The 14,056-nt window shown below is 46.5% G+C and overlaps 1 protein-coding gene across 1 annotated transcript in view; it reads right to left on the reverse strand.

Moving 5' to 3' along the window:
• KLHDC4 (kelch domain containing 4) overlaps nt 1-10,594 on the reverse strand; it is a 30,717-nt gene extending 20,123 nt beyond the window's left edge. The window contains exons 1-5 of the mRNA XM_082489424.1: nt 10,458-10,594; nt 9,016-9,107; nt 7,932-8,010; nt 6,873-6,971; nt 3,654-3,790 (exon numbers count right to left, since the gene is read on the reverse strand). Of these exons, the coding sequence (XP_082345550.1) occupies nt 3,654-3,790; nt 6,873-6,971; nt 7,932-8,010; nt 9,016-9,107; nt 10,458-10,556 (506 nt within the window). The 5' untranslated portion in view covers nt 10,557-10,594. The remainder of the gene's footprint in view (nt 1-3,653; nt 3,791-6,872; nt 6,972-7,931; nt 8,011-9,015; nt 9,108-10,457) is intronic.
• Between the last annotated feature and the right edge of the window lie 3,462 nt (nt 10,595-14,056).

A 14,056-nucleotide genomic window follows, 5' to 3' on the forward strand; every position in this document is an offset into this window, starting at 1 on the left:
AAATCTAAGCTGTGGGGCTGGAATAACTAAATGTCCTAGAACTGCAAGTTCAGATCACAGCAGGGCCATCTTAGCTATTCAATCCGCACAAACCAATACATTCAAACCCACCTGAAACAGGGCACATGTGATTCTTCCCATGCGGAACAGAAACAGTCACTCTGTCGCTCTTGTCCAGACATTTCTTAATGAATAATTATGCTACTCTTTTACTTGCATCAAAATGATGTTTTCCAAACCCAACTGAGTTTACTCAATACCAGTCTGTTCCTCAAATGTCTGTCACCAGGCTTTTATTCAGGTAACACTGCTACCGCATCGGACATATGGAATTATCACTTGGTCTGCTATGTTCCCATAGCATTGTTTACCTTGTTGTACCAGGCTTGCTGTACCAGGACTGGTGCCCCACCATGACGCAACAAACCTACACAATCTGCCCCTTCCATTTAGTCTTCCCAAACATGTTCACTCTCCCAACGCCACTAGCCCCCAAGCTGACCCCCACTGTCATCCCAGTCATCCCAGCTGGTTAATGGGAATCCAAAATAAGCAAGAGCTTGACTTCAGACAGACATGAGAAACCTATATGCAAAAATGACAGCAGCAATGGCATTCCCTGGCAAGAAAAGCAAAATGCTCAAGGAAGTGAAATGCAGCACGTTATGATCATAGTTTTAAAAGAAGTAGGAAAAAAATCCCTTGTACAACTCAACAATCATCTCTGCCCTTTACTCTTCCCCTTTCCAAGCAGACTGTAATCAAGATGCCATATGGAAAAGCAAAGAGGCAGCAGAAACTTGATTTTCATACTCAGTCAGGTTAGCATTAAAACAAAGACATCCCCTCCCAGCCTCCGCCAGATGCCTCATTAATGCAGCTCCTGGAGCTCTGCCCAAGGATGGGGAGGAGATGCACTTTGTTTTATTCAAATACCGGGACCAGGGCACGGGCATTTTCAAAATTCCAGCAAGGCTGAAATACAAACGTCCACCCAAACATATCAGGAAGCTCAAATGGAGTAGATCCTGCATGGAGCAGGGAGAGAAATAAGATCATCTCTCCAGGGCACTTTCACCCATATAATTTACAATGCTCAGTTAGAAAATGTCTATCCTTTTATCTACTAAGAAACAATGAAGTATCAATGTCTCCAAATGCATCCTCTCACTGTGGCATGGCAGCCAAGGTGACATGTGACAACCTACACCTGGGGATGGGACTCACCTTGCCAGTCTGGCTCCCTCCTCACTAACTGTAATAACCTATCACAACAAAATCTCTTGCCATAGTTTTAGTCCACCTGGGGCCTGGGATTGCCAGGGGCATCCTGCAACTCACAGCACATGCAAACTTCATGCTCCACTCCAGGGAGGGAACAGGTGCTTTTGCAGTATAAGTTACACTCAGTATCCCTGAGGCTGCTTTCCCACATGGGATAAGATGCGGGACGAGTACAGCCTCATAACCACCTCATTTCCTCTTCCCAGGCAGGTCAGGTACTGCAGCATTTGTTTTGGGAGTGGAAAACCCTAAATCAGCTCTACAGCAACGCATCTGCAAACCCACGAGAGAACAATTTACGCCATCAGTGGTGGAGCTAACGAAGCCTCATCTGGATTCTCCGATGGCTCACAAAAAATAATCTCCCGCCCTCGCTCTCCCTGCAGCTGGGTATTAACACTGCTCTCCAGCGAGGAATTTTTTCAACCAAGAGTTTGGTTGAAATGTCAGCCCTTTCTCTCAGCAGGGACTTTATGGAGAACATCACTTCCTCTCCACCACCTGCTTACATGAAACCGGTAGGGACGTAACGCATTTGAGTTCATCCCCTTCATTTGGCTGAGATTGAGCAAGGGATTCAGAAGTTATTTTGGGGGAGCTGGGAGGGGTGCAGTCACAGTCCTTACGTCAGCTTCTGCCTAACAACAATAGGCAGATCAGCCTGCACAGTGACAGGTCTTTTTAATCCTTGCACCTCTTAAAGAGCCCTCCATCCTTTTGGAGGGTTTCTCTCACCCCTACTTCTCAAAGACGAGCAGGGCTCACTAGAGTAAAACCTGGTTTCCTGCAACATGACAAATTACAGCTGTCATTTGATTAACACTGCCAGGTCTGGAGCCAAGAACCACACTGACGGACAGGAACCAGCCGCTTACGAATCGAACAGTTCACTCTCAGCCTCCCTAAGCAACTCAAAAAGACGAACCCTGGATTCTCACAGAGCAGTCGTCTGCCGGGATCCTGAGCTGTGAAGCATCCTTCTAACCCAGCCTGTTTTGGACTCCTTGGGATTTTTGCACTTTGGCTCTATATGTCCCCCTGCACCTTCCAGGCCAGAGTCCCTTCAGTGCTACATTAACATTAGTAAAATTAAACCTCCAGATTTCCCCCTTGTCAGGCAATATCAATGCTCCCATTTTGCAGGGAGGGGAAAAAAAGCAGACAGGCGCCATGACTCATTGTTTGGCCTCAGGCATGTGCCAAGGCAGAGCCAGAGTATCCATCTCAGCACAGCTCAGTCCTAAACCACCCTCTCAATTACTGTGCCAGACAGACACAGACAACAGGCATCCGCACTCCGTAAGCGGGGCGAAAAGTGATCGGTCTAGGCAGATTTAGGGCTTCCCACCTGAAGGAAGGACATGGAGCTCATAACCAGGAGCTCAACAGGTCAAACAGCAGATGAGCAAGTGTTCAAAAGCTGCTGCTTTGCCCTTGCCACCTCAAGGGTCAGCTGCACAGGATTTTCAGCCCAACCAAAGCCATGCTCTGACTACTCCCTACAGTCAAGACAATCACACAGTCCGAGAGAAAGTCTAAGTCTAAGTCAGAACCAAAGCCACGTCTCCTGCCTCCCAGTCCACTGGATGACCCACCAGACCTCTTCTGCTCTCATGCAAATATAAGCATGAGCAGCAAAACCAAGAGGTCAAAGGTTAAGAAACATCAGCAGAAGGCGTGAGGCCAGATCCACAGAAGATATTTAGACGCCTTAACTCCTGTCAAAAACTACCAGGGCTTTTAGCACCTATTTACTTTGACAGGTCTGAATTATTGGCTTGTTTATCTCAAGGAATCTTAAGGCAGCAAATGCCAACTATCAGGAGTGAAGTTGGCTCTTCTAGATACAAGCTGTCTTCTCAAGCAATGGTAAAACTGGGAGATCCTTGTACAGAGCAGCCAGGAGGAACCCAGTTATGTGTACCAACAAGTACTGTTTTGAAGTTGGACATCTACACTCGCCATGGCTGGGATGACAGAGTGGTGTTCATGATATTCTTTCCTTCAGTTAAGTAATACCCAAGCACACCCACGCTCCAAAAATCACATATCAAATAAAATAGGTTTGGCCTCAATGAACTTGGAAAACATCTTTAGTTTCTGCTTCTTTCTGGAGGCTGTCCTCTCCACCATTTCTAAGATGGGGACCTCTGTACTCAAGGGAGAGATGAGCAGACAGCTGGGAAATCACAGCACTATACCAGGAATCAGACCCAGATGATGCTGGCACAGTTCCTCATGATGGCAACATAACTGACTTCAGAACAACATAGAATCATAGAATACCAGATCAGAAGGGACCTCAAGGATCATTTGGTCCTACCTTTCTTGGCTAAAGCATGGTCTAGACAAGACGGTCCATCACTTACTTGATCTGCTCCCAGGTCTTGGTAGCCAAATGCAGGACCCAGAGATCCTTGTAATGATAGAACTGTTCCCCATTGGGAGATGCAAACTCCCCGCCAAATATCCAGAGCTGTCCACCGGCTGTGGGCACCACTGCTGCCTGCCAGGAGAAGAAGGAAGAGCTGGATCAGACAAGGGTTCAGTAACCAGAGATAGGAGAACTTTATTAGTCAAATGTGCAGCTGCCTCCAAATACCAGAGAGCAGACAAGTGGCACCGGCTGCTGCTGCCTTGCTTGACAACAGCAGCTTTCTGGGGTGAAGGGGAATTTTAAATGCAAGTTACTCATTGTTTAGCACACCTTCCATATAGCAAAGGAAAAGCTGGACAAGGAGCTGGGCTCCTCCTACCTCCTAGCATCTTGAGTTTCAGTTCTACAAATTCAAAGTTCCCTGGGAAGCATCTTGGGATTTAGTGTAACAACAATTGTTCAAATCTCTCTGTTCACCAAAAGCAAACTTCTCCACAGCTAAGGCTCAGCAACATTTCACCCATCCTTTAGTCACATAAATAGCATCCTGCAGAAGACATACTGGGGCTGATGAACAGGGGCACTTCCTGCCTCCACAACACAGCTAACATCCCAGCACCAGGCAGGCAGACTAATGCAGGGAAATGACTTTTGGAAAAGGCCATTAACAGGGCACAATCACCCTTTGCAGTTTTTGTAGATTATAAAACAACAAACAGTACAGAAGCCAAGCTGCAGCACAAGTTCAAACCTGGCGCTTCCCAAGACCTGAAAAGCATTACTGCTCCCTCTGAGGCAGAAAAAAAACCAACCACAAACCAAAAACCAACTAAAAAAACCCCAAACACAGAAAGAAACGTGCAGTATTTGGACAAGAGGAGACTGTTACTGCTTTGATTAGGGCAAGTAGCAGAGAGAAGAGTATGAAAGGGTTTTGTTTGGTTTTGGGTTTTTTTTGCACATAGTAGCACCAAAACACTGTTGCAATGCAAGCTGACAGTTAAATGCAAGGAGAGAAGAGTAAGACTCTAATTCATTAAAATTACCTGTGTAAGGACTAAGGAAGAGGGAAGAAATGCCAAAAAGTGAACTATGTGACTGTGCAAATTTCTTCCTTGACCAGGACCTCTTGGGTTGTTCACACTATAAACAAATTCTTCCACAAGTGTTTTTTCCAGGGTACCTATCACAGATCAACACTGGTATAATGACCTCTTTCTTCAGAAGGGCTTTGTTACCTTATCTTTCCCAGCAAACAGCAAAGAACATTTCCAGCATCAGACACATGACAATGCCCTGACATAAACCAGCCTATATGTACAATGATTAAACACAGGAGAAAATATGGGGTATGTTTGCAAGCAGGATTTGTGGGAACATGAGGTAGCTAAACAAAGGGGATACACGCTTGATTTTCATCAGTATCTAGTGCTTAAAAGCTTAAGGGGAGGGGACACATACAACAGCCTGCTCATATTTGTGCGTGACCTTTTGAAAAGCTGGCTCGAAATTCATGGCGTAGCCAAGCTTTTTCCTTAAACAACTCACAACGCCCATTCATAGCTATTCCCATCTCAGCTCTGTTGAACTGATGTAATAAAGCCAGTGTAACTCAAACAGAGGACCACGTGTCAGAGACCAGAGATGACAAATAAGACTGAAAACGTGCACATACAAACCCACCTACACGCTCCTGTTTACCTTTGAGCTAATGAAGAATATGTGTTAAAAATAAAGTCACAAGGAAGACAACAAACCAGTCAACTAATGAGGCTGAACTGTCTCCTGTGCGACTATAATTATCAGACAGAAAACTTATTGTTGAAGAAAGGCTCCTCAGATAGGTTTCTCATTTTATTTCTGTTGTAATCCAGCTGCAGCTCCCTGATGCACTGCCTGCTCAGTTCGGATTCAGCTGCTAGACAGCCACCTGCTGGCTACCAACACCCTAACAAGCACGGCTCAACTCCACACCCACAAAAACCCCTCCTTTTCACCTAGGGAAACAAGCATTTGAATTTATAGTCTCCTTGTGGAATTTGGCCCCCGAAATCAAATTCGATTTTAAGCACCACAAGGCAGCCCAAAAATCAAGTCAGAATCTTTCAATTCAAGAAAGGAATTGAACACACAACAGAGCAAGATTGGCATTTAGGCATAGCATAACAAGGTATATGAACCTAACCGGGGTACTGGATCTTACCAGGAAGGCCCAACGAGCTTTGGCCTTGGGAAAGAAAATAACATTCACATCCTGTATGGCAGCTTTTGAAATGTACCAGTCACTCAGCCACTTGCTGCGACAGGTAAGATAACCTATCAGACAACTCGTGAGGGCCAAAGACCTGCAAAAAAATACAAGTCTTTGGTCCAGTTTCTAATGTGCAGTTGTTCACATAAAGTAAACAAACCCAAATCCTTCATTATCACAACCAGCCAGTGACCTTAATGACACAGGCAACAGAGGTGAATTCTAGGGGAGTGTCATGATATCCTAGTGAAAAGTCATACAACTTTTTCTATTGCCTTTGCAGACCAAATTAAAACAGCCCATCTGCCAAGGAAAAAAAAAATCACAACCCAAAGGCAGGACACACACAGTCAGTGCTAGCAGTCCATTGTGTTGTACAGTTGGAACACTTGCTACATGCTAGCCGGGATATACCCTACAGCAATGGGTCTTTCACATTGCTGGAGCGGCAGCATCTGTAATGCCCATAGATGTAGGCCTGTGGGCGTTAAAAAAACAATCATGCACAGCAACTCTGCCATTCATAGCACTTTGGTCAAATTCAAAGTTATAGTTATACCCTGACTAGCATTTTGAAAATTCAGTGCCATCATGGGATTATGGATGGTTGAGCTGGTCCCTATGTAAAGCAGCAAAGAGAGTTCATCTTCAAAAGAAGAGTCTCCCGCGTGAGTCTTGTTTGTGTCCCACTGACCCAACAGATACAACCCCAAATCTTCATTCCACACTTAACATTTCCAGAGGCCACCCAGTGATCAGAGAGCACAAGCACCTTGGACAGGCTTGTACAGGCCCCCTCAGAAGAAGAGGTGAAGTGACACCATTGGCAGCCCATTACAAGAAGAATGCAGAGAAGCCAGAAACCCTCATCAGAAAAAAAACAAACCCAAACAACTCCCATCTATCTTTAGCACAGTGTTAGAACAATTCCAACTGCTGCTCTGGCACTCAGTACTTTACCTGGTGAGCACACCGCCTTGGTGGTGGGTTGGGGATCTCTACCTTAGACCAGCTGTTCTTCCGGATGTTGTAAACATACAGTTCGTTATACAGGTACGTCTGTTAGAGAGGAAGAGAAAATACACATCACCACAGCTTTCCATTGGACAGGGTCAGGATGCCCAAGCACAGGCCCCCCTGAGTGTTATCTCTGAGTCTGGGGAAGAAGGAGCAAAGCACCAGCTTTGCAAAGCACCAGCTCACCTGCCTCATCAGGCAGGAAAGGAGGACAACCACCTCCTCCACTAGGCTGGGAGTCAGCAACTTTTTCAGAGTGAACCACAGGACTGGACTGTTCTTTCCCAAACCCTTGGTTAAGCCTGTGATAGCTTGAGATGAGGACTTAAGTTGAAGACATGCAGACTGAAGTTGCCCAAACTGCTGCTGAACTCCAGAGACAGCAACAGCTTAAAGTAGTGAAGCAAGTAGAATTAGTTTAGCACATCACACTGGGTGATCCTAATGCGGTCAAGTATCATTGGCAGGCTTGAGTTTTCAAGCTACATTATGTACAACTTCTTAGAGTCATAAAGACCACTTTGTCTACAGGAGCACAATGAACACTTGCAACTTGCAAAAAATTCAGTAACGAGAGTGCCCACTTGTACATATTTGTTACTGTACACGTCTCCAAGGCAGGCAATGTCTTGCCAGCAGCCAAACTGCAGAAGTGCCTTGTTTTTAAAGGTGGAAGATAGAGATTCTTCAATAGTTATCAAAAATGAGGGGCAGATATGGCTACAATTAAGTCTGGAGAGATTATGAAGGCCTGAAATATTGATGCTGAGACAATCACTCTGACTCCTTAATGGGTTCTAGCATGTCTCCTTCCTGTCAACTGCTCGGGCATGAGACAGTATCAAGGCAGAATTAAAAGGCTATTTTGCTCTCATTCAGGGACAAATACATATTTTATGACTGCTGCTTTGAATCTCACTTCAAATGAGACTCATGCAAATTACAGTAAAAGGCAGGGAGAGGGTAGAATAAAGAAGAAAAAAAAATGGAAGTATACATTACTTTTTGGCCATTGAAATATTCACCTCCAAAAAGGATCAATTCGTCTTTCTCAGGGTGAGCAGAGAGGGAGCCGTTCAGCCTGCAAAAGAAAGAGGGATGGCCAAAACAGTAGATGTGTAAGAGCCTTGTAAAACTCAGAAGCTTGCAGCCTTTAACTCAGCTAGCACTAGCACCTCTGCCCTCTAGCCACAAAGGTCTCTCCATCATCTGCCAAATTACTAGACTGTGATATTCACCCCAGGGCTGAAAACTTCTCAAAGAAATTAACTTCTTAAAAACTTCCAGCAAGATTAATTTGACACTGTCTGAAATCTCCTATTTTAGGAGCATACGTTACACTATCATTTAACACATCTTTTGACGTGAGCTCTTGAATTTTAATGCTGGTGTGTCAAGAACAAAAATTAGTTTTATGAGGGCACGTAACTATGGGTAGAACTAGACTGTCTCATTTCAAGTTATCTGCGTCATTATTCTGCAGTCACTGCTGGTGATTGCTCACCTACATACCACCAAAGTGTTTTGCACCGTGCAGAGACAGATCGGTACCACTCCCAAGAAGGAACTAACTGACCACTGTAACACCCCTGTGAGATTAACAGCAGTGTACTGACCTGTCCCACTACACAGAGAGGAAAATAGATATCACAGAGAAAGGCATTTATTTAACAAGCTACAGGAAACAGAAATACAGAACCTTGAAGTATGTGGACCCCAAGCTACACCTGGTAAAGTGTCTTCTATCTCATAACACATCCTTTTGCCTCTTAAGTCTTTTCAGCTTTCTAGTCCAAATCCAAAATTTCCTCTTAACTTCTATTTCTCCTCAAAGCCCTATAATCTCATAACGTTTTGCCTCCTTTGTGCTGATGGGATGATTAAAAAGCAGATTTTAAGGCCAAAATAAAAGCTTTTGGTCCCTTTTTTAACCAGGGATTCAATATACCAGATATTTTATGACACCAGATATCAGCTATGCCAGATATTATGCCTTCCACTCCATAACTTTACATGAATAAAATTTCATTAAAAGCACCATCAACCACTGTATAAGTGATAGCCAAAGCCTCAGGCAATCTCTTACCTGGGTGAGGGTGGTGCGCAGGATGACTCAATTACTTGGGTCTTTTTAGCATCTAAACTCTGGAATTCTGCTATCAGGGCTTCAAGATCCTCCTGAAAATATAAAGCCAGACATGAGTTCCTTGACATGCACAGAGCCACCTGCACACCACATGAAGCCAGCACACACCCTCACGATGGTTCCCTTCATTCAACTTCAAGAAACGGATGCTAAGTACTTCCACATATGCTTTACCGATTGGTCTCCCCTAAAACACTAACAAGTTGCTCAGAAGAGTCCTAAGTGGATGGTATGCAAAGTGTATTTAGTGCACACCTGCTATTTCTGCAACAAGAAACACTGCACAAATCAGCAAGTAAATGCAAATTGTTAAAGAGCAACTATATGCTACAATTCAGCTAATCCTCTTTGTCTACAATGGAAAAATGCCTAAATGGAACTGGAAACACTTTTCTATTCCCAGCTCATACTGTAGCTGGAGAGATACCTGCATGTACTTTTATTCCTTTTCAACTTCTGTCAATTAGAAGTAAAATCTTCCTCCAAACTGCAGATACACCGAGTTGCAATGGCAGAAGCAGGACTGCAGCTGAGGAGTTTCTGGTCCATGGTCTCTCCTACAACCCCCATTGCTCACCACCTCCCTTCAGTTAACCTTTCTGAATGTGCAGTCAATGCAGAGATTTCCAAAATCTGAGAATTTTGCCTCTGCAGCATGGCATCAGGTCTCCCTGCAGCACCTTCCATATCTTTTTTTGCATTATGCTGGTAACATCACATTTTGACCAGGGAAATGCAGCTGGTTTGAGGCCTAAATACAAGCACCCACTCCAGGAATGAGAAAAACAAATCTTTTCACTTGATTTTAAAACCAGAAGATGGGGGAGAAGAAAAGGATGGGGGAGACGGAAGGCAAGAAGGACCCTTAAAAAACTGAATTTTCTTGTCCTCCTTTTACACCTGCTGTCACACACTGTTCCAGCTCGTCAGCAGCATGGCAAAAGTCTTTCTGGTGGCGGTTTATCTTCTTTTCCCCTTGAGTGCCCTCACTCACAGGCCACGCACTGAGCCACTGGGTGAGCACCAGCACTGCTTTTTCACCAGGACTGCCCTAACACTAACCCTAAAAGCCTCACGAGATGTGAGCTGACCTCAGAACACCTCTGCCTGCATATCTTGTACCCGGCTGATGACCTGCGGGACTTAACCAAATCACAGCCGCTCGCGTTTGGACACACTCCTTGACTTCCAAACTGAAAATACCCCTGTCTCCAACCCACTACTCCCACCTCCCATGCCTCCACCGCCCGTTTCCCCTTCAGGCTCCGTTTCACAAAACGCCCCGAGATCCACAGAGGGCTCAAGGGAGGGCCGCAACGCCCCAGGGGAGGCCCAGGCCTCGTGGGCCGGGGCTACTGGAGCCCCCTGCTCCCTCTCCTCACCTCCTCCTTCTTGGCTCTGCGGGACACCTTCTTCTCCATCTTCGCGGCCGTCTTCTCGGCCCCCTTCCCCTTCTTCTCCCGCTTCCCTTTCTTCCCCATGGCTGAAAGGCCGGGCTAGGCCGCGCGGGGAGCACCGCGCTCGCCGCGCCGCGCTGGCCGCCCCGGGCGCACCGCGGGGCGGGCAGCGGCTCCCGCTCCGGCCCGGCGCTTACAGGCCGCGGCCCGCCTCCTGCCCGAGCGGCGTGGCCGCGGGGGCCCTCTGCAGGCCCGGCGGACTCGTCGCGGCCGGCATCGGCCTGCCGTCCTCCTTCCCTTCTTCCCGCGGCTCCCTAGCTCCGGGCCGGGGCTGAGGGAGCGCTGCGAGTAAGGGCTGCCCCGACTCGGCCCTGTGAGCCCCGCCGGGCCGGGGAGAGGCCTCAGCGCGGCTCCACAACACCCCCTGTCACCCACCCTCAGTGTCCGGACCCTCTTTTGTTCACGTTCTCATTTATTTCTGCCCTGAGGAGACCGTTGAACCCACAAAATGGCCCCCCTCCCCTCAGACAAAATGGCCCCTCCCAGGGAAGCGGAGGGCCGAGGGGATGCCTGAAGGCATTAGCCAGGCCTGAGGGGAGGCCCCGCATTGAAATAAAAATGAAGGGCAGGTTGAAAACCTTAGGGATTGGGGGGCTGCACAAGTGTTTTTATTTTCAGATGCCAAGTTTTGGAAATGGGGTTTATCCAGGCAGGGCTCAGAGACCTGAGGCCTTGTAGAGCTGAAGAAAACAGCGGGCACTGTGAGGCGATGCCAGGCAGCTGCTTCTTTCCCTTGATGGTGGGAAAGGAATAACGACGATTTGGCTTTTTACGTGGTATTTCACACAGTTGCTGAGCCCAGGTAGCATTTCTGGGAAAATGCCAACTTTGAACATATAACCAGAGCGAACACTGTAAATATGAGTTCAAATACATCTCTGAGCTGTGAGTTTCCCTTCAGCTCCCTGTGTTTCAAAATTGCCTTGGTGATTGTTTCTCACCCCCAGGGAAGGAGTGCAATCATTATATTTTTCACTGAATTCCCACAAAAACCTGCATCGCCTAAGAAGCAGCGTTGTTTTCATCACTGTCCAAACCACCACGAGGATACCTTCCGAAGGTACAGCTCAATGCCCACCAAGTCAACCCAAACATCCAGTACATGCCATGGAAATTGCAGGACTGATACCATGCTTTGAACGTCTGCCTACACTTGAACCTCAGAACTTGGAAACATAGCCCCGAAGCATGTAGGGAAGAGCTGGGAAAGTATTTCGAGGTTTCAGACAATGTACATCCCGACTAGCGTTTTGTTTGTCTGGTCGTTCTGAAAACATTGCGGTTACAACTAAAGCTGCAGCGTGTCAATGTTTATGTGCAGGATGTGAACTGAAAGCTATAGAGAGACCAGGTCAAGTGACTGGGGCAATTTCTCAGCCAACATAAGATGCAGGAGCTCTGCCGAGTTCCCTGGCGCTACACACAGGCTAGGAAGTCTCCCTGCTGCTTCTTGGTTCTTAACCTCAAAAAGACACCAGTGTGTGAAAACACATCCCCTCCTGATGTCCACAGGAGTTTGGTCACCAATTCCTCTGGGGCCAGATCTTCTTCTAACTCTTTTTAGGGGGGCTTTGAAGTGAAAAAGGCTGCATCTTTGTGAAACCCGCTCTTGAAGTCTTCACCAGGCATCGGTTTACTGGGGGAGCAAGGAGTCTTTCACCTCCTGTGCAGCCTGGTCCACCTGCCCCCATTTGCATCGGCCTTTTTGGTGCTGCATCGTTTGTGGTTATTTCCATAACTGAGTGTGCAGAGATCCTCAGCTCTGTGAGCTCAAATTGCATACTCAAAACTTTATTTTCTGTATTTCTGAGTGTAGTTTCAGATGTTCAGGGTCATTTGGAGCTAGCCACCACATGGGGAACTGCGTGGGGTAGAACATTCTTGGTGTGAGTTCTTTGATCTCTTGAACTGTATAGTCTGGTTTCTCACGGTTTATGTGAAAAAAAGAGGATGAAAGGACAAAGAAAACTTTGCACTGCGCTTTGAGAATACAAAGGACAATATAAGCATGATACAGGGCATAAACTTCTCAGGGATAAATATACCTCTCTTCCACCACAGTGTAGAAGTCCTGCTGTAGCAATGTCGGTAACTGTTAAGAGATGTGACTTCCTTGAAGGGATCTGATGGACACCTTGAGTATAGATGAGACTAAAGATTGTGCCATGAGAGCACCAGTGCCCCAACACATGAATTTAAGACTTCAAAACTGACTGAGGTGAGCTCTGTTCACAGACTTCCCCTCACCCTGAATGGGAAAGGTCACTCCACATTCCCACACGGCATGCACGGATGTAATCCTACACGTTCACACAAACATCTTCACCCAGCTGGCAGGCAGATGTGCGCTCCCAAAAATGGCCGAGTTCAGGCGCACACACACATGCTCCCACGCACAGATGTCCTCACACTCTCATTTCTGTTATGTTTCAGGTTTTGTTTCCTCTTTGTTTTGAGGAACATAGCATAAGCTCAACTTTGCCTGTGTTTGCACATTTCGTTCTGCTGCTATGAAGTTGTCCTATACTGTTATATCTGGCAGCCCGTCTCCAGTTCTGACCTATACAAAGAGCACGTGGTTTTACTTTGTTATTTTTTTATAGTCTGGAATATGCTCATTCAACAGGATGGTAAATCCAGCTGTATCAGCAAAGTAAAGAATAACAGGCATGAAAGCTTCAGAAAGGACTCAAAAGCTTTTTCCCACAAGTCTTCTTTGTGCTCTAACACTTGATTTATTTTTCCCTTGTTAGTGCTTTCTGAAGCCAGTAGCAAGGAAGGAATTAATGACACAGATTAAGCGGCAGGACATGCTGACAGCACAGTAACTAAATCAACCAAAAATGGATTGCAATTGTAGGAAGAGCTGATGTGTTGGAGTATACTGATGCTGTCTTTATAGAAAGATGAGAATGAAGATAAACAGTTTAAACATAGAGAACTGTGGGGCTGCTGAGTGGGGACCGCTGCAACCATGCTGGGATCCACCACAATGGGATTTTGGTGTGGGCTTGTGGAGCGAGAGGAGAGCGCCGCAAGGGAACACAAAATGATGCCAGTGTAACAGCCGGGAACACCAGTGTGTTAGAAAAGATTTTGGAAGTTTGTCACGAGGAGGGACAGCTGGATTCAGCAGGCTGAGGGCTTCAAGTGCCACATGTGCCCTGGGACACGTCAGGATGCCCAGGAAAAATTATTTTCTTTACGTGCTCTGTGATGTGTAACTCATGCAGGAGAGCCTCACGTAACAAGTCAAAAACCAGCTCCCTCAGTCTCCTTGAGGCTAAATTTTGCTCCTCTGGACATATAAAATTGGGAGGAGACGAATGGCAAAATATGCCTCCCAGGCTCTAGTGACAGCGTTTCAAAGTCACTTATCTCCAAAGGCAAATACAGCTGAGGGTCAAGGAAGGGCACATGCGCAGCCAAGGCTCATTTTGGAAAAAGTCCCTCATATCAGAAAGTCTGGGGCTTTATCCTGGCCGTGCTCACAGTCCAGCAGAGGCCCCTCGGCCCCTGCTTAT

Source organism: Vanellus vanellus (genome assembly GCF_965231255.1).
Source record: "Vanellus vanellus genome assembly, chromosome: 12".
NCBI classification, from domain to species: domain Eukaryota; kingdom Metazoa; phylum Chordata; class Aves; order Charadriiformes; family Charadriidae; genus Vanellus; species Vanellus vanellus.